Genomic DNA, 24611 nt, shown 5'->3' with positions numbered 1-24611 from the left:
CTCACGCGAAGAAGGAAGAGCAAACCCTATCTCAAGGACTTCAAAGTCAACATGAATAATAAGTGTTTTATTGGTAGGTAAAACTCCTTTCATTATGAAAATGACATTTTAAATTTATGTCTGAGTATAACTATTGCTTCAAGTATCTCTATGCGTGAGTTCGTTTCCCGTATGGCAACATTATATTAGCAATTCGCACAGGTGAAAGTTGTCTTTCGTACCATATTTCCGTACCGTAGAAAATTGAAATGATAACAAGTTGTCAATGTCAAATAATGTTCGAATAGAAATTTGCATTCCAGCTATTTGTTACACGTCGATAGGTTAGCACGCTTACGATGGGGGCCTCCAATGCCAATGGGGTGAGAGAATATTACCTTATTTAACATAATATTTACAATAAATTGTATGGTTATGTTTATGCTTAAATTATCGTTAGATTATCACGTATTTTCTTAATTTTCATTCTATAAGCGGTAATTTGTAAGGCATGTTTGCAAGAGTGTCTTGTGAAATGGAGAATGTCGGTACATTTTATGTATGGTCCGATCTTGACAATATCGTCATATTTTAAATATTACTACTTATATCATTATAATTTGCGACATGCATATTGTATTTAATTGGATTAGAGAAATTAAGTTGACGGCATAGATTAAATAAATTGAGGGTTAATATTTCGATTTCATTCGAACATCTTGTTACATTGCTTTGTCCAGAGAATTAAAAAAAGAAAAAACAAACAAGTCGATTAGACTTGTGTACATACTTTAGTACATCTATGGTACATACAGTAAATTACCATTTTACCATTACCAGTACATAACAGACTTTGATTAATCTCAATTTTAAGTTATATATAATATACATACCCATATAGTATATAAAACTATTATCACTATCTAATGAAGCACAAAGTGCTCTGGATAAATTACTCCCACACATTTTTTTATGATTTCAATTTTATCATATCAAAATAATAATTGGTTCGGTTTGGCTACATATTAATGGGGCAAGTGCTATAAATAAGTGAGCCTTAAACTTGGTTAGAAAGAAATTTCTGTTATTATAATGCCCTATCTTTTCGCGTCGTATGAACGAACATAGAATGAAAATGCATTAAAAATATTCCATTTAATTAGTATTGTTTTAAACATCTTGTTTTAAAATTTTGAATAAAACCATATTTCAATTCATAAGGTGTCAATTGTTAATGCACTTTTTAAAATATTTTTTTATTGACATGCTTATTATACATTTAATTTCTACTGTTAGATGGACATTAACTATTTTGTAAAATATATTCTATAAAACATTGTATTAGAGTTTGTAATCGAACATTTTCAGATCTTTATTCTACGGGGATTTAATACATTAGTGTATAAAGCCTATTCAATAAATGCTAAAAAATAGTTGTACAGGTTTAAATAATCTTTAATTTTCAACTTATTTAGAGCACGAAAAGTTGTACCGATTTTTTAAGTTACAAATATTTTAATCAGTTAAATTGATTTAAAAAAAAAATGTCTGATTCTCGTTTGATATGGTATCTATATCTTGTAATAAAAATGAGACAATGATAGCAATCTTATGTAAGTATAGATTAGTAATTTATTCATGTTATCACAGTTTCATAGAATAATGAACTTTTAAATAATTGGTAAAAATAACCTGTACCTACCTACTTACATTCTTTCTTTCTTAATCAAAGTTTGATTTGAAACACTTATTTTCAAATTTTTAGTCGCAAAATATATTTAATGTAAATAAGTACTTACATAGTTAATATTATTTGTTACTAGCGATAGGGCCCGACTTTGTCCACGTGAAATACAGAAATTATAAGTAGTCAGATATGTAGAATGAAGAAATCAGAAAACAGAATGATTCAATTTGAATATAATACATTAAACGGATGGATGTACAGTTGGTCCTCGACTTTCGTATGTTCTACTTTCGTACAATTCGTTAATTCGTGCATTTCTTAAAATTTTTACTTTTGTCGATAAATGCAAAAACTGTACGCTTCCATGCAGTTGCCCCCCTCTCCTCCTCACTTGACATGTTTATAAAGAAAACATCTTTGTTATACCATTGATAAATAAATATTTTAAAAAACACCTTTTCACGGTTTTTTTATATTGCTCTACTTTTGTACATTCAACATTCGTGTACATGTTTAGGAACCAATTATATACGAAAGTTGAGGACCGCCTGTAATTCCACCCGCATATAACCGCATCTCACCTTACCACTTTACCGTTACTATCTGACCACTCTACCTACCCTTTTATCTAAACTTCACCTCGTTAATAATGTCTATAAACTGTGTAAGTTTCATTAATATCGGTCCAGTAGTTTTTGAGTTATAAAGAGACAAACAGACAAATAAAAATTAAATAAAACTATATTTTGTGCTTAGGTGTCATGGAAATAGTGAAAACGCTGATCGAAAAGCAAATATTTTGAAATGGTAGACCGACAATTCTATTTTATAATTAGTACCTATAGATTATAACTCATTATCAACATAGTAATATAATACGGAAAAGCATTATAAGTGAATAGCTTACTCAAAGGAAAAATGATCTAATCTTATCAAGTGTGTTAAATTATCACGATTTAGATAAAATAAACAATTTTGAATGATAATTATTAAAGTATAGTTTCTTGTTTTTGAGTTATTTGAGTGAGATCATATTTTACGAAGTGTTTGATCAAAATCACAAATGGTATGTAATTAATATTGTGTATTATGTATACTTTCATTTATTAACAATTTCAATTTGAATTTCCATCATTTTTGTTTATCAAGTATGTCATTAAGTTTATATGAAATCTGTCTGATGTGTAATAATTCAAAATACTCAAAGAAATCCTGAGCCATATTTTTACATGCGTGATTTGAACGTTTTACACGAGTTGTCATTCATAACTTATTCTTCATCGGCTAATTCATAACTCTGCCCGGTTAATCCTCTATCGAACGTACTATATTATAACTGTTTAGTGATATTAAATTGTAGGTTAACTACACAACCTTGTCACACTGCAAACGTCTAAATACTAAAACAAAATATAAACCTTTTGAAAGATGGATATATTTCCGTGAGTAGTAACTAAATATTTTTTATAATTCTAAGTTATCAAAGTATTGTCAAACAAAAAATCAAAAGTTTCCATCGAATAATATTAAACTATTTAAGTATATACATACATATTTCATTTTGTGATTTACTTAGAAATTAGATGATTGATATTGTATAAACTAGTGCTTTATGCTGGGATGATATACGATGATATAATTGAAAATTTACTAAGTACTCGAAATATTTGCCTAATCGTGAGAAGGGTTAAGCCTTGTGAAACGGCACGACGATAGCTCTGCGTCATATATTTCCATGTATCTGATTGTATGATTACGATTATGATTGTATGATGATGTGAACTAATTGGACAAGTGTCCAATTAGTTAACATACAAAATATGGTAAAAAATTAAAACAGCTATTTCGTAAAAATAGTTTTTTTTGAGAAATTTGTACGGTTTTATTAATTATAATTAAAATCAAGTATTTACTAAATTATACATATTTATGAACTAAGTTTATTAACTAAATATAGTAAATCACTTGACATAACAAGTTGTTCACTGAGGCAGATATTCTTGAAAGGCTTAGGATTCCTGGCTTTTCCCATGGCCAAAAGCTTCATTTTGTATGTCCCGGTTGCATTGGAGCACGGCATAATTGTGATGCGGTCCTTGGGCACTTTCCTCCCTGGTACATTACTTTCTTCGCGATGAACGTACGTTTTACGAAGGAGAAGTTTCCAAAATAAACCTGTCTCAACTGCGTTGTATAGTACGCGGCGGACTACTGAATTTGACAATCAAATACCGGCGAATTATAGAGCTTGATTTTTTGCTTTCAACTAGTAAAAATAATGGCGGATTATAGTAGCTGTCGGATAATCAAGCGGCGGATTACTCAGAGTGTATTGTAGTTACAAAATTACTAAAACGTGACATGCCGTGGTCTAGATTAGAGTAATAATTTGCATTTCGCAATACAAAAAGAATTAATAAAATAATACGTACAGATATCAATTAAATATATTTTAATAATGCATAAACAGTAGGTATTTATATTAGTAATGCGTCAATTACATTGACCTTCTTTACGAGCTGTTTGTTGGCGAATTTAAAAGCGGGTGAATCAGCTACTGCGATTTGATGATTACAACACAAAACTTTCCATTCGCTGAGAAGCCACAGGCCAGCGACTATTTTGTCAGAACGTAGTTTGTTTTTTTACCAGGAGGTTGGTACTGCGCAGACGCAGTAGGCCCACACGCCGGCGTGTAGCATGTAAAGTTGACCGGCTTTCAACTTTTCTCGGTAGAGTGTTTACAACCTGCTTGTTAGCTTGTTCGATGATTACACTGGGTGACTTTACAGGCAGATTATAAATTCACCAACAAACAGCTCGTAAAGAAGCTCAATGTAATTGAGGTTTAACATCATTAAATCTTCTTCAACAGAACCATAGCCTTAAATAAATTTTGAATCAATTCATAGTGTTATACATAGTCTATTCAAGCTACAGTCTGTAGTGCAATTTTGTTTTATCGTAGGTGGAGTTGAAAACCTTGACTCACACATATATACGTTATTTCAAAGGGCAGTGGTACAATCTCTAGGTACTTAATTTATACTAATGTTGGATTTTTGTTTTCCAAGTTCAACCAGAATGCACACAAAGACTATGTTTCATTAAAACTGCAGTGAAGTGCCTCGTTAATTTATATTGGAATGGATTCCTTTTGTAGGTTTATTAATATTGATTGTAAATTGTATTGTCAATCATCTACTACTAAATAAAATATTTTTTATGGGCTTATATTTGAATGAGTACGCTACCCCTTAATACCCCTCATGGTCATCAAGACAAATTATGAAATAAGCATTCTCAACTTTTACTTTACGCAATTTTCGTGGTCATGTTGATTACTCAATGATACTTGTTATTTATTGATATTAAGGGCATTGGATAAAATCTGATACAATGAAATAATTACAAATTTAATTTATTATTACAATTCACAATGTGTTATATTGAATGTGTTAAAAATATTTCTTAATATACAATGCATTGTTGATTGAGTAAATGAGCTTAAATCCTAGAAAACATCTTGGGCTAACTGGAATTGCAACTAAGACTATTGACTCACATTCTATAAACATATCACATTAGCGTAAAGTTCGCTAGTTTTACAGAAAATAAGACATAGTCGGAGTGACACTGAACAAGAGAAAGCGATGCAATAGTTTGATGTACGTGCAGTCGGCAATAAGTATTGTTGTACTCAAACCAAAAACGCGACTAAGTCGTGCACTCACGAACAAACAAATGTGATAGTTTAGATAGACGAACAAAAATACAGAAAGAGAGCCAGAGCATTCGCTCGCAGTGTTCTATATCTTAGCTCTTTTAGTTTAAACTTGTTATGTGGATTTTTTTCACTAGGCGTTTACACCAGGCGAGAAGGAATAGAATGCTCTAGCTCTCTCTCTATGTTCTTGTTCGTTTGGTTTAAATGCACCTTTAGATATTTCTGTGATATCATGATATATGTGATTTGTATTTTTATTACAAAATTCATTTGGGACTCGTCAGCTGGTCAGGCCAATCCATCCCTGCTGGCAGATATCACTTGGAATTATGTTATATGAGGCGTTTTTGAATTCCGTCAATAACGGCTACCATCTTTGTAATTTAAATCAAGGTTAGAGCATTACTGACTTGATTCATAGATGGTATCAAGGTTACCCCACATTTAGTTTGACGTCCTTGTACGTGCTAATAATTATTAATTTAATTATTTTTGATTCAAAATTTAATTGACCACAAGTTTTAAGAATGTAGCCATCCTTTTCATTGCATACATGATGTTAACAAGGTTTAAATTAATTTATTTAATGAAAAATATGAATTGTAGATGGAGTGGAAGAGGGAGATATTATTAATCTTCAGTTCCAATTTTAGCAGCATTTATTTTGAGTTCACTGATAACCAAATAAGGCAGCCGTTAAAACCAAAATTACCACCGTAGTTGAAACAATAATCTTCCAAAGTTACGAACAATCCTGTGATATGCAACTGGTAGGCTCGGCGGCCTCTCATAAAATGTATAAGAAACCAATGTTAATCATGTATCATATTTTATATCAATTTTTTAAATTTCTGTTCTTTAGGAGGCGAGCGCCAATGAATACTTATATCCTCCCGGTATGGTGTTAAGCTTGGACTTCTCTAAGAGTCCCGGCAAGTTCAATCCACCTATCAGTGCGGCGAATCCTGGCGAGACGTGGATGGTGGTGCGGCCGTTGCAGCGAGGTGACTACGACAAAGGATTCTTCCAACTCCTCAGTCAGCTCACCAGTGTAGGAAACTGCACCCGGAAGCAATTTGATGGTAATATTATTGGATTACTATTTTTATGAGAGAATAATCCATTACTTATATATTGTATTTCAGGCTTAATAATCATTTTTTTGATGGTTTCACATTTACTCACTTATTATAATTATAATTCTGAGAGTAGCGTAGAAATCATTATTAAAAAAAGAATTGTATTAGGTAACAAAATGTTATTTTGGTGAAATGAACTGGCACTTAAAATGTATCTTGTACAAAACACTAATAGGACCGATTATCCTGTATGGCTCGGAGACCTGGTGCATGACTAAAAGCATGAAAAGAGTGTTGGGCTCATTTGAGTGGAGCGTGCTACATGGTATATTCGGACCCATCAATAACACACTGTTGAGGTGGAGAAGAATATACAATTACGAGCTGTACACTTAGTGGATACTAAACTTTGTCAGGCTTACGTATTTGTTTTCATTGAACTAATATTACAAATTACAAATAGTGTTGGTTAATTTTTAAAATTCAATTAAACCCTGCGTAAACCAAGTCATAATAGATAATAGTCAAATAATATCTAAAATTATGCCATTAAATCATACATAATTTTGGGTATTTTTTAAATAAAAGAATATTTTTTATTTATTATGGTTTGGTTGGGCAGGGCTTCATGAATTTAATAAAACCAACCAACACCATCTGTAATAATTCTACTAAAACATTATCTGAAAAAGTGTGCACTATTATTGTTGGATCGCCCATAGCATACCTAAACTATTATTGTTTGTTTTGGGCAGGGTTTAATTGAATTTTAAAAGTCATCTGCAATTTTTATTCTTAGTTCAATGATAACAAATAGATTTGACTGACAAAGTTTAGTGTGCACTGTTTATGTCAGATCTTTTGTAGATTGTCGCACCAGCGCAGGGTGAGGAACAATTAACAGTAGACAGCTAATTGTCAGTCGTAATATCGAATTCATAAGAATGTTGCACTCTCAGTTAGCATTCGAAAAACATATCTGAGCCACATGTCAGATAGGTCAACCTTGAGGTCAATAAAACATCTATAAACCTTGGATATAAAAATTGTACTGATAGATAAATGAATAGATGCATACTCACATTGCAGAATATTAATTATGGCATTCTTTATAAAATTATTAGTTTGATTATTTTTATATGATTTTATATTATCTTGTTTTTTTTTGCAGACAGGTTTACATTCATGAAACAGTCGGGTGGATATTTTGTAACTGTGATCGAAGACACTAGGATAAAAAAACTAATCGGAAGCGCCACATTGACCATCGAACAGAAATTCATCCATAACTGCGCACTGGTAATTCAAATTCAACTATAATATATGATTAAAATCACCTTATTAAAATTTTAAATACTTACTAGTTAAGTATATATATAAAATATATTAAGTATAACCAATAGAAAAAAATCTGTGTTGATAAAAGTAAGACACCCAGTAGTAATTGAATTGTGCGAGTTTTGCGCCATGCACATTGACCACTATGCTATAAATAGTCGTCATACTTAATTGCGACAAATTTTAACTAATAGCTCTTAATACTCTCTGAAGCGCTTTCCAAATTGAGTTACTATTGTCGATCGGCTTTTGTATTTTAAATCAAAGAAGGTATTACTTTAATTACTAACCAACGTCTCAGATCACTCCAAGATTTTTTGTTGTAACTTACTTGAACTTGCTAATAATTTTTAATTAACTATTTTTTTTAGTCTACAAATAATTCACAAGATTTAAGAATGTAACATTCTAATTATTAAACATACATAATTTTGAAAACACTTTTGAGAAAATATGTTATAACCAATAGAAAAAATCTTTTTTGAAAAAACTTACTTGTTCGCGGAGGATACGTTTCGGAGACGGTCGCGATGACCGAAATTTCGCTATTGATGGATGAATTTGAAAAACATAGAAATTTAAAATATGAAAACACTTTATTAATAAACTAAACAAAATTAATTACAAAATAAAAGTAATATAACTTTGCAATAAACTAAAAAAATTAGATTTTTTTTCCCACGTTGCATAAAATGATCTACATTGTCTACCCTGCTTTGTCTGTTTGCACTTATTATGATAAATTTATCGCTAACTATCAAATAATCTAATTGTACGTACGTGATTCCACTCATTATGACGATTCTTGGCACCTGGCCCAAGCAGTGTTGCCATCTTTTTCTATGCTGATTATAGTACAAAGGCGTAAAAGTTATAGTATTTCTGAAAAATATATAGTACAGGAACATCTAGGAAATCCACAATGGGGTGTCCCCAGGGATCAGTTCTTGGACCCCTTCTATGGAATATCCTTTTTGATGACCTTCTGTCGATCCCGCTTCCAAACGACTGCAGTATTATTGCCTATGCGGATGACGCGCTTCTTCTTGTGAGTGCGAACAGCCGCAATGGTCTTGAGCTAGCTGCTAACGAGGCTTTGGAAACCATTATGACCTGGGGTTTTACTTACAAACTCACTTTTACTCCGCATAAAACAGAATCCATCCTTCTCAAGGGAGCAACCAACCTCACTTCAAAGTCGCCCACCATCCGTATGGGTAGTACTTTAGTTAAAGTCAAAGATAAGGTTACATATCTAGGCATTTTACTGGATGACAAATTATCATTTCTGCACCACGCAAAAACATCGGTGGCTAAAGCCAAAGCAGCTTACCATCGGGTCTCTTGGCTTACTGGAAATAATTGGGGTCTTAAGTTCAGACCTCTTAAAATAGCTTACGATGCAATCTTTATGAGTATCGCCGAATATGCCGCCAGCACGTGGTATCATAGATGTAAGTTATTGTCCATCCGAAAAACTCTTCTCAGCGGTCAACGCTCAGCATTACTTGCCCTCACTAAGGCTTATAAGACGACTTCTACCGACGCGTTGCCTGTCCTTGCTGGAGTGCTTCCGTTAGACCTGCACATTCAAATCCGTGGTGCCACGACCGCCTTGCTCGGGGGTCTGGGGGTGGAGGTTGGCGGTATCTTTATATCGCCGCCTTTAGGACCTGGATCCATGAGCCGGTGCGCTCGAAAACTTATTGTACGCGACCTGGTGTATGACACGGCGCTGCGTGCGTGGCAGGAGCGATGGACCACTTCTTCCAAGGGCAGACAAACGCATTTGTTTTTTCCTAATATAAAATGGCGCATGGAGATAACCAGATTGACTCCAGACCATTGGACTTCTCAGTTCTTAACCGGACACGGTGGTTTTGCCTCCAAGCTCTGTCAGCTTGGCCTAATAGAATCTCCGACTTGCTTATGTGGCGAATTGCAGGATGCCGATCACATCCTCTGAGAGTGTCCCCATATGTCGGTTGAAAGGGAAGAGCTTCTCAAGTCGGTCCGACCCTCAGTTGGACCGGTCGGCCATTGCGACTTGGTATCTACGAGGGAAAATTTCTCAGCTTTTAAAAAGTTTGCGGCATTATACGGCGAGCGAAAAGGTCTTTTCTCATCGAGAATTGACCGTAATACATTATATGGAAGTAGGGATCACGCACACTCTAGTGCACGCCAACCAAGGTCTTGGGAAGTTGCTCCTGGGACACTTTCGGCACAAATTTGAAAAGTGCCTATCGTTCACCATGCCTATCGTTCACTATCGCCACGGTATACGCCTGCATAACGGGTGTGGAGACGTGGCGGGTGTTGGAGGGAAAAGCAAGTACAGGAACATTTTTCGTCTTGAATCCTTTAAAATTATAGCATTTTGGTAGGTATATTTGGCGTAAAATTATAGTATTTAACATTTTTCGCGGAATTAAAATTATAGTATTATACTATAATTATAGTACGGTTATCACTGGGCACAAGTAAAATAAAAATTGTTAAAAATCCTTTTTCAAATCCACCATTGATCATGAAATTTCGCTCATCGCGGCCGTGTACGAAACGCATCCCCCATAATCAACCAGTATATAAAATTATGATAATGTGAGTATTTTGATAAATGGCGCTTGTACATATGCATGGATTTATTGGCACCAAAATAGCGTGTAAATTAAACTATATAACTGATAACTGTTTACACGCAAAAGTGCCGACTGTTTCCCTAATCTCATTCTTCAAGCGTAAGCGAGACGCGTTGTTGTCATTGTATAGTGGTATTTGACATGCTATGTGAAAATTGTCAAACGTCACAATGCTCTGGGCGGTAAGCCGTTAAACTTTTTTGATCCCACGTATGCAATCTTGCAACATGCATGATAGTACATGTTTACATTTTGAATTTTAATAAAATGTTATGGTCACGGCAATATGTTCTGTCGGCAGTAAATCCATGCATGTGTAAACAGGCTATAGCAAATGTTGCAGCGATTTCGTCCTGTAGTGTCTATGCCAATTTGAAACTTATATAACAGTGGTTCACGTAACATAGCATTTCCGAGGTTTGGTGTAACAGTAACTGCTGTGCATCATTTAAAAAACTGCACCAGATAGTCAATTTTGCACTGTAAAGAGAACATTTGATGGAGCACTCTACTTCATGACCACTAAAATGATCTCGGTTGAGGTATTACTTCCCCCACTAATCATTTTAATCAAAATGGATGCTGAAAGAGTATGGAAATCATCAGGTCTCTGGTTAACCCTTTGTATATTCCTTATATAATAATGTCTATTTTTTGCAGATGTTTATTGATGAATTATTTTCTTATGTTGTAGCGTGGCAGACTGGAAGATGTCGTTGTCAATGATACATATAGAGGAAAGCAACTAGGAAAGTTGTAAGTCAACAATTAATATCTCATATTATTATTATTTAAAAAACTTTTTTTTTTAGAATTATTAATAACCATGTCCTTGCTTTTCCGTACAAGGTGGTTGTTAGTAATCTTGAACAATCACAAACACCCAGGCCTTCAGAAAAACACATTGTGTCCTCACCAGGATCGAACCCAGAACTTTCGGGTAGAAGGCCAGCGCCTTACGTACTGCACCACGAGAGCCGCCCTCATATTATTATTGTATATTTTTGTTGTCCATTTATTTTATATGCGTGCATTAATTTACAAACAATGCAGCCCATTACTAGAATATTTATTTAATCATACGAAAAATGTTATAATAAGCGCAACCCACATTGAGGTGCATGTCACGGTGCTTGTCGCCTATTGTCATGGGCTGCCGCAACGGGAAAAAAAGTGTGTAATGTTGTTGTTTTTGGTGTTTAAAATGTTATCAGACTGATGCTTCCATCCCGTAGCACATTTTGAACCATTAAACGAACATTGTCAGTTGGCAAAATCTGCCGTAATCACTAAAACAACAATGAGGGCACTTCACGTTAAACTGCACTGCATCGGCACCTGTATGACGTTTTGAACGTTTTTATCATATTTCACATGGCTGCACTTTTCGAATGTCATGTCAAAATCAGGTTTTTTTGTTTTTAGCAGTTGACACTATGTATTTTCTATGAGAATGTTGTCTATTATCTATGGTCTGCGGGTTGAGCTCTATTATGAATGTCATGCCGCATGTATTTTAACGTACGCACACGTATAAACTGTAAAATTAATTGAGATTAGCATGAATAATTAATAATAATTCAAATTACTAATACATTATAGTAGGCACTCTTCATCAGTGTCATTCTTCACTGAATTAACGAGATGGTGCACGTTCAAAATATTCTGCAAAATGACGAAACCATATCCTAAATTTTCGCCGCAATAGCGTGACAGTTGGCGACAAGCACCGTGAAATGCACCTCGATGTGGGTTGTGCTTTACTCACCCTATTTAGCAGTGACAAGGGGTGGAGGTAGGCTGTTAAGATTCAACGTAAATTATGCACACTAAACTTTGTCAGTCATACTTATTTGCTTTCATTGAATTAAGAATACAATTTGCAGATGGTGCTGGTTAGGTTAGGTTAGGTTAGGTTCAACCCGGCCTAAACCAAACAATAATTGTTTAGGTATGCTATGTGCGATCCGACAAAAATAGTGCACACTTTTTCATTCATACTTATTTGTTTTCGTTGAACTAAGAATACATAATATTACAGGTGGTGTTGGTTAGTTTTTTTAAAATTTATTAAGCACTGCCTAAGCCAATCCATAATCGATAAGAAATATTTTTTTAGCTATAAAATATTTTTTGGCTTGTTGGTTAATTGAATTTTAAAAACTAACAAACACTATCTACACAATGTAGTCTTAGTGCGATGAAAACAAATATGTTTGACTGACAATTATATTTATATTGGATCTTAACAGCCTACCTCCACCCTTCGCCACTACTTGTAGTTTAATCCTTCTGGATAATGATAATTTTTGTCTTTTTTCAGAATCGTAGTGACCGTGTCGCTATTGGCAGAGACTATCGGCTGCTACAAGATGTCACTGGATTGCAAAGATAAGCTCGTTGGATATTATACTTCATTGGGATACACTTTGGAAGCGGGAAATGCAAACTCAATGAATATGAGGTGAGTGACTTCTTTGAAACCTAAAAAAACAGCTGTGTGTGAATCAATAATCCCCCGTGGGTAAATCGCGGAGAAAAGAGGAAAAGTTTTGTTAAGGGGGGTGGTATGAAAAGAATGAATGCTAACTGAAAAATTATGCTTAATTGAGGAACTGGATAGAAGAGAGACGTTCTGTTGTGACAGTGTTTTAGGATTTTTGATTCCTTTTTTAAAATGCCACCAAAAATCATTTCAATCTGACTGTGTGCCACTAAAGGTCAAAATATTATCATAACCATGCTGGTACACCATAATTATTATATAAATGATATACATGATAAAAAACAGCATTATAGCGCCTGAGTACACGTGCATGGATTTAATTGCACCATTAGTGTGTATTTTAAACTATCGCGATAATAACTGTTTACACGGTAAAGTGTTGACTGTCTTGCCAATCTCATTCTTCAAGAGTAAGCAAGACGTGTGTTGTCATTGTAGAGTACTATTTGACAGGACGTGAAAATCCGTTAACTTCAAAATGAGTCTCGGCACGGTGTAGTTTGTTTTTTTACTGGCAGGTTCGCCACTATCGTTATACTGCGCAGGCGCAGATATCGCACAGTCCAATTGTCACGTGAAAATTCAAAAGCTTCTGATCTTTTTTGATCTATGCATGTAATCTTGAAATTTTCACGATAATACGTGTTTACATGTGCATTTTTTTGTTATGACCGTGATAATACGTACTGTCAGCAGTAAATCCATGCACATTTAAACGGGGTATTAAATGTTTGAATGCATTTTTCTTAAAATAATAGCTTACGACATTAATATGGACCTAATAGGTTAAAGCATGTGGCTAACACCCATTTCTTGTAAAAACAAAAATCTATTAATACAACCTCTATTCTGTGGATTTTCATAGGATCGAATATGGTAAAAAAAAAACATTGTTTTTGTATTTCAAGCGTGATTGGTTTTGAAGTCACTTTTATTTTCCCATTATATTGTATTTTAAAATGTGATAATAATCTCTTTATTATTGAAATGAATACGTCATGTAAAATAAAATTGGACGTATTGGCATTTATTTGTTTCGTTTTGATTAATATTTTTCTGTACGTCATTGAGTTTTTCACATGTCTTTAGCTGGTTTTGGAAGTTATAGATCATTACTGTTAACAAAAATATCACTGTATAATTGTAGATTCTTCTTCTTTCTTCTTTCACCCTGTCACGTCCCAACATTGGGGCATAGGGCAAGCACAAGTTGGCGCCACTTCCCTCGGTCCATCGCCAACTCCTGTGCCTCCCGCCATGTCAGACCTGCAGCACGTAGGTCGCTTTTGTAGCATCGCTGCAGGGTGAGGGAGGGCCGGCCACGGCGACGGAACCCTTGAGGCTGTGCCACAAGGGTACGAAGTGCCGCACTCTTTGGCGGCATCCGGAATACATGTCCCGTATTTTAATTGTTTCAGATTCGAGTCATCTTGACAATTAGCCACCAGGAACGACACCGCGCAAGCCAAGCTATAAAAAATACTCATTTTCCAGAAGGTTATCGACACCATCCCCAATACACCAATTTTCAATTATTATCATACTCATGCCTATCCTATTTTAATAATATACTTAATATACTTCATGCAATTAAAAATTTTACATTTGTGAAATCACTAGAAGCAATTCATTATTTTTTGTTTTCAACAATTTGTGTTTGTAATTTTTTGTATCTCTTAATGTTCTGTGTGGTTTTGTTTTGTTATATCTCTCAATGGCTTAAAACGGAGTGAATCCCGTTTATATAAATTGTTGCTCGTTTATCAATGCGTTTTTGTAAGTATGGGTGATTCATATATTGATAGCCTTGCGCACAAAGGTGTTAAATATAACCATATTCAATTAATTTGTAATATGCATATTAAAATGATATAATATTAGCAAAATAACAATTATCTCAAAGCAGACTGTTAAAGATTTAAATACTTGTTATCTAATGTGAAAATTGATAACTCTGTGTGTATTAAAAGTATTTTGGTATATGGACGGTTTAAAGTGTACATTTGATAACTTCCAATTACATAGGAGGTTGAATTAACTGATTACAGGTGGCCCTCGACTTTCACATATAATTGGTTCCTGAAAATGTGTTTGAATGTTGAATGTTCGAAAGTAGATAAATATTTATTTATCAATGGGTATAATGAAGTTAACGAGGCGTTTTAGTAATCAGGTGTTCTCTTTATAAACTTTCCAAGAGATATAGACAGATACCACCCTTTTACGTATTTGAAAAGGTGACGTGGAGCAGAGGATAGAGGAGCGACTGCATGGAAGCGCACGGTTTTTGCATTATCAACAAAAATCTAAATTTTAATAAATGAATGAAATAGCGCATTGAGCGAAAGTAGAACTTTCGAAAGTCGAGGGTCGCCTGTATATTGAGAACTTTTTTTATATAATTTCACCGAGATTTTGACTGCAACCCGTTGTCATATCACGTCTTCTCCTCTGAGTGAGGATCCGTTATTCAAGTCTTCTCTCTTCTCCCATGCCTCAGTATATTTCAGTTATTTGACATTCTCAAAGATATCTGCAAGCACAATGTTCTCCTTAACGTCACATTCATCGCAGAGCTCAGAATTGCTTCTTCCCACAATGTTATAGAATATCTTTTACCCACTGTGTGTCCTGAGCTTAGTTTCTAATCAGCTTGAGCTCATTTTCTGCTGAGAGGTGACGCAATGAAACAGGGCATAGAGCATCGAAAAGGTAGAATGGAATCACTCCATTTCATCATGTCTTAGATGCCCTGTGATGGAACTATCCTCATGCTTTGACACACTTTTACTTTTTGGACTCATTCCAGTCCAAACATCCTTGTATCCACTGATACAGCATCCCTGATTGGTCAGCTTCTTTTGCCAGAATAAAGTACTTTAAAATAAACTTGTCTGTGATAAAAAATGATATTGCTATTCAATAATATTATATCGATGATTTTGGGTATTAAATCAAATGATTACAATGTTAATCTTCAATTAAACATTAATAAATTTGGAAAGTTTGTCTGTCAGTCTTATTTGGTTATAACTAAAACATAATTAGATCAATATTGATGAAACTTACACAGCTTATATATATAGTTGACTTTCATTACGATTCATTAAGAGCGTACTTCAGTGAAATGGCAAATAATTTTCAACAGTAGGTGCGACGAAATTTCGCACTCGTCGGCAATCGGAGACCGACAGCGAGGTGTGCGCATGTCGATTTGTTTTGTCATGGCGTCGGATGAAAATATTCTTAAATCGTGTAAAGATGACTAAAAAACTTTACGCATGTACTTAAAAAAGAAAACATGTCTATTATTATTAGTAATACAACAATAAACATAACAGTAAATGGATGCATGTTGGATTTTTATGACAAATTATATGTCGTTCGTCACGCGTCATTTGCACAATCCGCGCCATCGCCTAGCCATGATTTTTTAGACCATGCCTCAACTGAAGTATAGCCTTAAAAGAAACTTCTCGAAAATAACGCACTTGCAACAATATGAGAATTTGAGAAGAATAATATTATGTAGTACACTTTGTGCGCTATGCCTATTAATATTTATTTCAGGTTATTGTTTATGGGGTTGAATACCAACTTGTTGAATGGTTTTTAGCTTGAAGGATCGTAACGTTTATCTATAAAATATGTTTTTTATTTTGAGGGACAATGTGAAGCGAATTAAAAAAAAGTTATGTGCATATTGATGCTTTGTGTTTGTATTGAATGTGTAAAGAAAAAATGATATTCATATTTTATAGAGCTGCGTTACGATCATGGTCGTCCTGGTACATAAAGTATTATATATCGTTTTATTAATTTGGTGTTAGGGGTATTATAAAACTAAGATTAATATTAATGCATATTATTATATGATGTACTTAATGATTGATAAAATCTTAGTTTATATTATTGAGTCTACAGAGTTATGACTTTTTGTGTAATATTTTATTTTCATCTGTATTATTTTTGAAATAAACTCTTAACATTTAAACAGGTTTTTTTTAATTGATACCAAAATTGTCCTTTCCTTAAAGTATAATCAATGTATTAAATGAATCATCTAATGGGAAATTAGTACATATTTCTTTAGTGATTTAGTATTGACATTGATGTCAGTCATTCTTATTGCCTTTTCCAATGATGTATTGAAAAGCAATGTGGCCAGTGGATCTCCTTGTCTGATGCCTGTTAGTATTTCAAATATCGTTGATATCGAATTTTGAATTCGACAATGTTTATCCACGGTCCCTTGTCCACAAACACTAATAACACAAGCGATGAAATAAATCACCGGATTACCCTCCCCTCGCCAACAGGTACTATTTTGGTATACAAAGGGGTCTAAAGAATAAGGTACTCTCAAGGAAAACCAAAACAACCTTATATAAAACTCTCCTGCGCCCAGTATTAATGTATGGATCAGAATGCTGGGCACTCAGCAAACAGGATGAGAGAAATATGGATATCTTTGAGAAGAATATTTAGGGTTGTTCAAGAAAGTGACATTTGGAGGTCAAGGTATAATGAGGAGCTGTACACAATTTATAGGGGAGAAAGGATCACGTGACATATGAAAATGCAGAGACTGTGCTGGATCAGCGACGTGCATAGAATGCCGGAGGATATACCAGCAAGGCGGGTTACGTCAGTGGCGAAGGGTGGAGGTAGGCTGTTAAGATTCGCTATAAATAGTGCACACTAAACTTTGTTAGTCATATGTATTTGTTTTTATTGAACTAAGACTACAATTTACAGATGGTATTAGTTAGTTTTTAAAAATCAATTAAACCCTGCCTAAACGAAACCATAACAGATTTGGTCTAATTTGGGCAATACGACAAAATTGTGTACAATTTTCCATTCATAGTTATTTGTTTTCGTTGGATTAAAACTACATATTACACATATTTTTGGTTCATTTTTTTGATTCATTAAGCCCTGCGTAAACCAAACTATAATAAATAAAAAATATTATTCTATCTATAAAATACTCAAAGTTATGTATGATTTAATTGCATAATTTTAGATATTTTATAGATAGACATGTATTTTTTGACTAATATCTATTATGGCTTGGTTTCTCAGGGTTTAATTGAATTTTAAAATCTAACCTACACTATCTGTAAATTGTAGTCTTATTTCAATGAAAACAAATATGTATGTCTGAAAAAGTTTAATGTGCACTATGTATGGCGGATCTTAACAGCCTACCTCCACCCTTCGCCACTGGGTTACGTACACAACCCAAGAAGACCTAGACGGCAGAAATCGAGATGGCTGGACTGCGCAACAGGAGGTATAAGAATGCTCAGTCAAAGCAACTGAAGAGTGTCCTCGTTGAATCGTCCAGGATTGAGTTAGTTTTTGAAGGAGGCCAAGACTCACCAAGGTTTGTAGTGCCATTAATGATGATGATGATATTGAAAAGCAATGTTGCCAGTGGATCTCCTTGTCACATTTTGAATTCTAAACTGACAATGCATTTTGGGTAGGGTGAGTCTAGTTAATCTCATGAGTTTTGAAGGGAATCCAAATTATTGTTCTATAGCATTCCACAGTGCAGCAGGCCTATTCTAACATATCACTTAACATCAAAAAAGAGCTAATTGTGATAAATATATCACTTTTATCACTTTACTTATTCTGGCGGTTAATTATGTAAAAAAGTTAATATCTTCAGCACCTCGTTTAGCCGTGCTAATTTTGAGAACGAGACAGAGTATGTCAATTTTAGATATTGAGATGCAAGATCTGACTGTTTTGCTGCAATCGTAATGACATGACTAAGAAAATTGTATGATGTGTCTGACGTGTCAATACAAAATTCTTGTGTTCGGCTCATTACCAACTAGATGGCGCTCGTTCGGTTTTATCCACTTGGGTTCGGCATTACGAAGATATCCGGATTTGACCGACATGTCTACCAATCTAAATTTTCGCCGTATTATGAATAAGAGATAGCTGCCACTAACCGCTTAGTGTAAAGATTACCTTCCGTGCTAATTTGTAAGAATGAAAATAATGGAAACATGCTAAAGTTATAACCTTCACGAATATACCTGCTGGTCTGTTTACGCTATCATACGTTGATATCATTTCTTGCGGTGTATTGTCAAGTGTTTGAATATCATACTACAGTTTTTCTAAGGTTGGTACAGTAAAACTACGAGTAAAATTTTATGAGTTATTTATTTACAAAGTATTTATATGCAAGTTATATAATATGATAAGCAATTATAGAAATACATCTTAGAAAATTGAATACTTTTATAATATTTTTATAAGTACATTGTTCAACTTAATAAAATGTAGTATGTACGAAGAACTGTATAGAAAGTTAATAATTAATTTCTGTTTTTATTATATTACAAATGCATTGTATATTAGTGGATATGGGATAAAAATTAAATCTATTTTAAAGTTTATTTATATTAAAAAAAAATATTTTTTCGGAAAGGCTCAATTACAGAAGTTAATAGTATCATTAGGAATTATTATTGCCAGTAATAAAATGGTACCAATTTTTTAAATTCCAACCTGTTATTGTAGAAAGCAATACATTTATTATAACATTGTAATAATTAACATATTTTTTACAATATCAAGTATCTTGTGTTTTTTAAAGTTTTCATTTCTTGATGTTAGTTATAAATTATAATATTCTATTTTATTATGCATAATAATTCCGTGACTTCGACGGGAAGATCTTATAGGAAAAATGACGAATTTTTAGTTACGCAGCTTTTGTGGTTTGATTTAATATAATTCTGTATACGGCAGTTATATGTTAATAACATCGAGGTTCTTCTGTGGTTTAATTTTTATAGTTTTCAAATGCGATGTAGTGTAATGATAAATTAACACATATTATTCTCATATCGATGTATTAATGCAAAAAAAACCTCATTGGGTGTATTCTATATACAAGGCGGCTATCGTTACCAACATTTACATTGATATTTTTGAATTTGTCATTAGAGCATTCGAAAGATTATCTCAAATGCCTTTCTAGTCCCAAGTCACAGAACTACGAAGGGGATAAAAAATTTAAAGTGGTAAGTAGAATATGTCTATTATAAAAATAACTAATTTTACAGGTCTTTTTAATTCAATATCTTATTTAAAATCATTTAAGATAGATGTCCTTACACTTACGACTGGGTTATGTAAACATATTTATGTAAAGGGGGGTATTAAAGGAGATATATTCATACATGTCATAACAAACATAAAAAATTATAAATATTTATTACATCATATGCATTATTTTCAATAGTTGACAATGCAAAATGTCATAAGCTATAAAGTAGGTCCTGCAACTGTGCTGAAAATTTAAACGGATCCATGCAAGATAATTTCCTCCTCAGTACGCATAATTATTATATTTTGGTCGAAAAACGTCTCAGTCAACATTTCAATGGTGTTTTCCAGTCAGTGTTGCCAACCATACTATAATGAATTATAGTACAATACTATAATTATTTTGATTCCACAAAATATGTAGAATAGTACTTAATATGAAAAAGTTATGTGTACAGTTTTTTTTTACTGTAATTTTTACACCTTTGTACTATAATCAACAAAGAATAAGATGGCAACACTGTTTCCAGTCTTCATTACTAGTTTTTTTTAATACCATAAGCAAGAATCTGTGTTTTGAAAATTATTTTAAACCATAGCTGTAGAATCGTAAAACTTGCTCATAAAAAATGTCAGACATTTTCATTTACACTGTCACAGATATGTTGGTGATGACAATATATGAGGTGTCAATTTTCAAAAACCGATGAGTCTACATTGGTTAAATAACTTAGTTACGATAAGTATCAAAACCGCTGGCACCTCAGATTCTGAACTGTCCGTGAACATGATACATATAAATGTCTGACGGGGAAAATTATAAGACGATAAATTAAAAATACATTTAAAAAAAAATGCACAAAAATATTTAAAATCAAAACGACTCCACAGTTATGCATAAAACGGATTAATGTTATTACTGCAAACAAGTCTTGTAGTTTGAAACATTAATTCATTTATTTTTACGCAGATTACTAATAATTGTCATATTGTGATCAACACAGCTACATATTTGGTTTAAGCATATCACGCAAATATTATTGCGTGCATCAAAGTTTTAAGAGAAAAACCTAAACCACACGTTTATTCTACGATAAATGACAGAAATGTTATCTTATAAAATCCTATATTGTTACATAATTAGGTTTGTGTTGAAGGGCACACATATTCAGTCGATTAGAATATTTACCTATTAACTTTTAACATTTTTTTTTTGATATGTAATTGACTTAGCGTTAAATATGCAGTACCTATTTGTATTAATGTTATTTTTTTAAATTTTATTTTATTAACCATATCTATAAATCATTGTTTAAAAATGAATTGAGATTGTCAGGAATAAAACTTCGTACAGTAGTTTAATAAGTGGAATGGGACAATTACACGCCGCTGACTGCACTCCGGATAACTGGACGACAGATTTCTGGACACTGCTACAAATCAATGAGATGGATGAAAAAATTCACATAAGTTACAACTTGAACCAGGAAGACTAATATAAAGTATTTTTCTACAATAAAGCAAGGCTTATGGTTGTTGCAAAAATATTGCAGTGAATCACACCCATATTGTGCAATAATTGAAAACCTTAAAGCAAGAACATGTTAACTATTATTTACGTCAAAAATGAGCTATAATAATTACTTCCTAGCCTTAATTTCGAATGTTCTTTCCAGAGAACTAACTCTTCTTGCACAAAAGTGGACTATGAAACTATTAAGTGTAACAACATAATTATTAACTGCAATCATTTGTGAAGGCAAAATCAATCAGTTATGGCATATTTCAGTTAACAAGGTCTTCACGTTAGTTAGATCAGAAATCTATGGTTACCGTATAATTATTGTTAATTTGACGTTTCGACACGTGTGGAACTGTGGATTTGAAAAGAGTTTTTTTCCAAATTTATTAAAAAATATTTCATGAGATCCTCCGGTTCTGTGCCAAATGTGTTCGCGGATATGGCCGGGCGTACACCGCCAGCCATACAAAAAACGCAAACTTATTCACCTGTCTTTGAAGACAGAATGCCCAGTCTCAGGCGTTTGTTTTGAATAATTTGAAATTCAGAAGAATACTGGTCCAATAATGAGACATTTAGCATATGTTAGGTAAGTGTTTATGATAAACTTTCAATATACTTAAAAAAAAAAAAATAATAAGGTTTATTTTTGCTAAAAAATTCTCGGCCTCTCACTTGCCGCCATACAAAACCTCCGGGCACAGATCAGGTTGAAATATTGTTTGAATCTTAACATGTTTTTTCTATGAACATTGAAAAAAAATGTATAATTGAAGCAAAAAAATATAAAATAACTTTTACGTTTCTTAAGCACAATTCCCGAATTTGGTATATTGTGTTAATTAAAATACAAGCCAAGTCAAGTCGCAAATGTCTAAATATCTCTGAAAATAATTTTTGCTAGTTAACATCTTCTTGCCTTGGGGTCTTCCTTCAATAGTTGGAAAAGGATCAATATTCTGCAAATTGTACAATGTATTTACTTCATATTAGATTTGCTTGTCCACCAATGGTTCAAAATCTAAAGTACGTGTATTTCTTTACAGATTTCATTCATTTGTCCGGCGCCCAGATGTCTGTCGTCCAGTTGGCGCCGCCGAATTGTCCTAAACCTTATAATTATTACACCTTTTCGTTAACATTGTCTTCAGTAGATAATACATAATATATACATGAATACAAAAAAATATGCAAAGGTGCGTGCTTTAATAGTTGAACTGCTATATTGTTAACGATCAAGTGAAATATTACTCAAAATAGGTACCTAATGAAACTGCCAGACAGTGGCGAAGACTGTTTGTTGGACGGAAGTAAACGATTAGACAAACGAAAAGAATTGCATAACACACGGACAGTAATCAACAAATGTTATAATATATCTATAACAAGTTGTAATGTGTAATGATTTGTTTTTGACCATGACTTTTTTAAATTCATTGGTATCTCATCTCGTAATTGCTATTTCCGCTAAAAGTGACTCGCCTGAAATATAATATTATGCTTATATTATTATTTTTATATAAATTTTTTTGAATCTTCTACAAAGTGCGGCACGTGATCTCATTACTTGTGACGTAATAATCACATAAACAATTCACACTATTTGCGGCAGTTGTGTTGTAGTTTAGCAAATTCTCGTATAGAAATTATTTTTTACAAGTCACAGTAAATGTTAAATAATCGTTTAGGATTGAGTCTTGGCCACTGTTGCTGTAAGACTTTTAAATTAAATCGGTAAAGAAGATTCAAACAACCGAAACTATATATTATTATGCTTGCAACTCCAGAAGACTTCAGTTAAATAGCAATTGCACACAAACATCAAAGTAAAATTGATTTTTAATATTAAATTTATTAAAACACACTGTCTAAAAAAGTATTTATTATAATAAACAACATTGTGTATTTCGAAAACTTTTAATATTCAATTTCCTCTTTTAATAATTCATTATTGTTTAGAAAATTAACATTTGAAAGGGGATATTGCACGACAATGGATATGCCACAGAAACATAGTTTGGAGATACGAGCAATTTAATGCTATTGTTCGTTGTTTACATATTCGTGATCAACATCACTATTGTAACAGGAAAAATCATTATCCTAATTTAAAATATATCACACAAATAATTATTTTGTTTGGAGCAAGAAGGTGTGGATGACTGACCGGTGTCCTTTTTGACTGGTGTGGCATATCATGTTATAACCATTTTTAGATCAAAATTTGCAAGATTTTAGACATAGATTATATTGAGACATCTGTTTATTCTTTAAAAAGAGTCTTTAGTAAAACGTGAGTGTGTGCCCTGGGAATTGGTTTTATCATAATTATGTGGCATATCATTGTTTTGCGATAACGCCTTCATTTGTGTCATAAATTAATGTAATGTCGTCTGTCAAAGTGTTTTTAACATAACCCAATGTGTAAATTTAACAAAAAGATGATAAAATACCAATTTTAATTCGCTACAATCAAACAATTATGTGAAAGGTCTTGAATCTGTCATAAAGTCAAGCTTTCGCGTACTGTATTGTCCATAAGAAATAACGTTATCCTGCATAGATAATAAACTTGACCCAAACTTAATCTGAAGTCAAAAAAGCCAATCAAATTGCTATCCTGATTTTACACACAGACATGATTTTATTCCATAGAATTAAAGTTTCATTATACAAAGAAGCAGTGATTTGGGATATAAGAAAGCAGAAATATTAGCGATTATGATACACAGATGAATAAGATGAATAAGACATCATTACACGACTGTCCGCACTTATCATGTTGTGCCATTTACAGCATGCGACTGCGACATGTGATTTACAACAAGCACGCCAGAGTGCTTCCAATTTAATTGCAGAGGCAAACGTTTTTTTTATAATTCAATAACGTTATGTCAATTCTGTGTGTATTAAATTACTTGTGTTTTATCAGTTGTGGTTGCATCGAGCTTGTACACGCTAAGCCGAAACAAATTATAAATTACCATCGTGTATTGAAATAACACTTGGTAGTGACATCACAAACATGAAATCATGAGTAATATATCG

General features: G+C 33.2%; 1 protein-coding gene across 1 annotated transcript; it reads left to right on the top strand.

Annotated features, from left to right (window-relative positions):
- The first annotated feature begins 295 nt into the window (after positions 1-295).
- Gnpnat (glucosamine 6-phosphate N-acetyltransferase) lies at positions 296-16952 on the top strand. The gene is made up of 6 exons (XM_085948366.1): positions 296-362; positions 6256-6475; positions 7644-7771; positions 11147-11208; positions 12776-12916; positions 14377-16952. The coding sequence occupies exons 1-6, from the start codon at positions 339-341 to the stop codon at positions 14390-14392; spliced, it is 591 nt and encodes a 196-aa protein (XP_085804492.1). The 5' UTR covers positions 296-338; the 3' UTR covers positions 14393-16952.
- Positions 16953-24611: the final 7659 nt, after the last annotated feature.

Source organism: Rhyacophila brunnea, unplaced genomic scaffold (assembly GCF_057557595.1).
Source record: "Rhyacophila brunnea isolate RB1 unplaced genomic scaffold, BYU_Rbru_1.0 scaffold_20, whole genome shotgun sequence".
NCBI lineage: Eukaryota > Metazoa > Arthropoda > Insecta > Trichoptera > Rhyacophilidae > Rhyacophila > Rhyacophila brunnea.
This window is presented reverse-complemented; position numbering and strand designations above follow the sequence as displayed.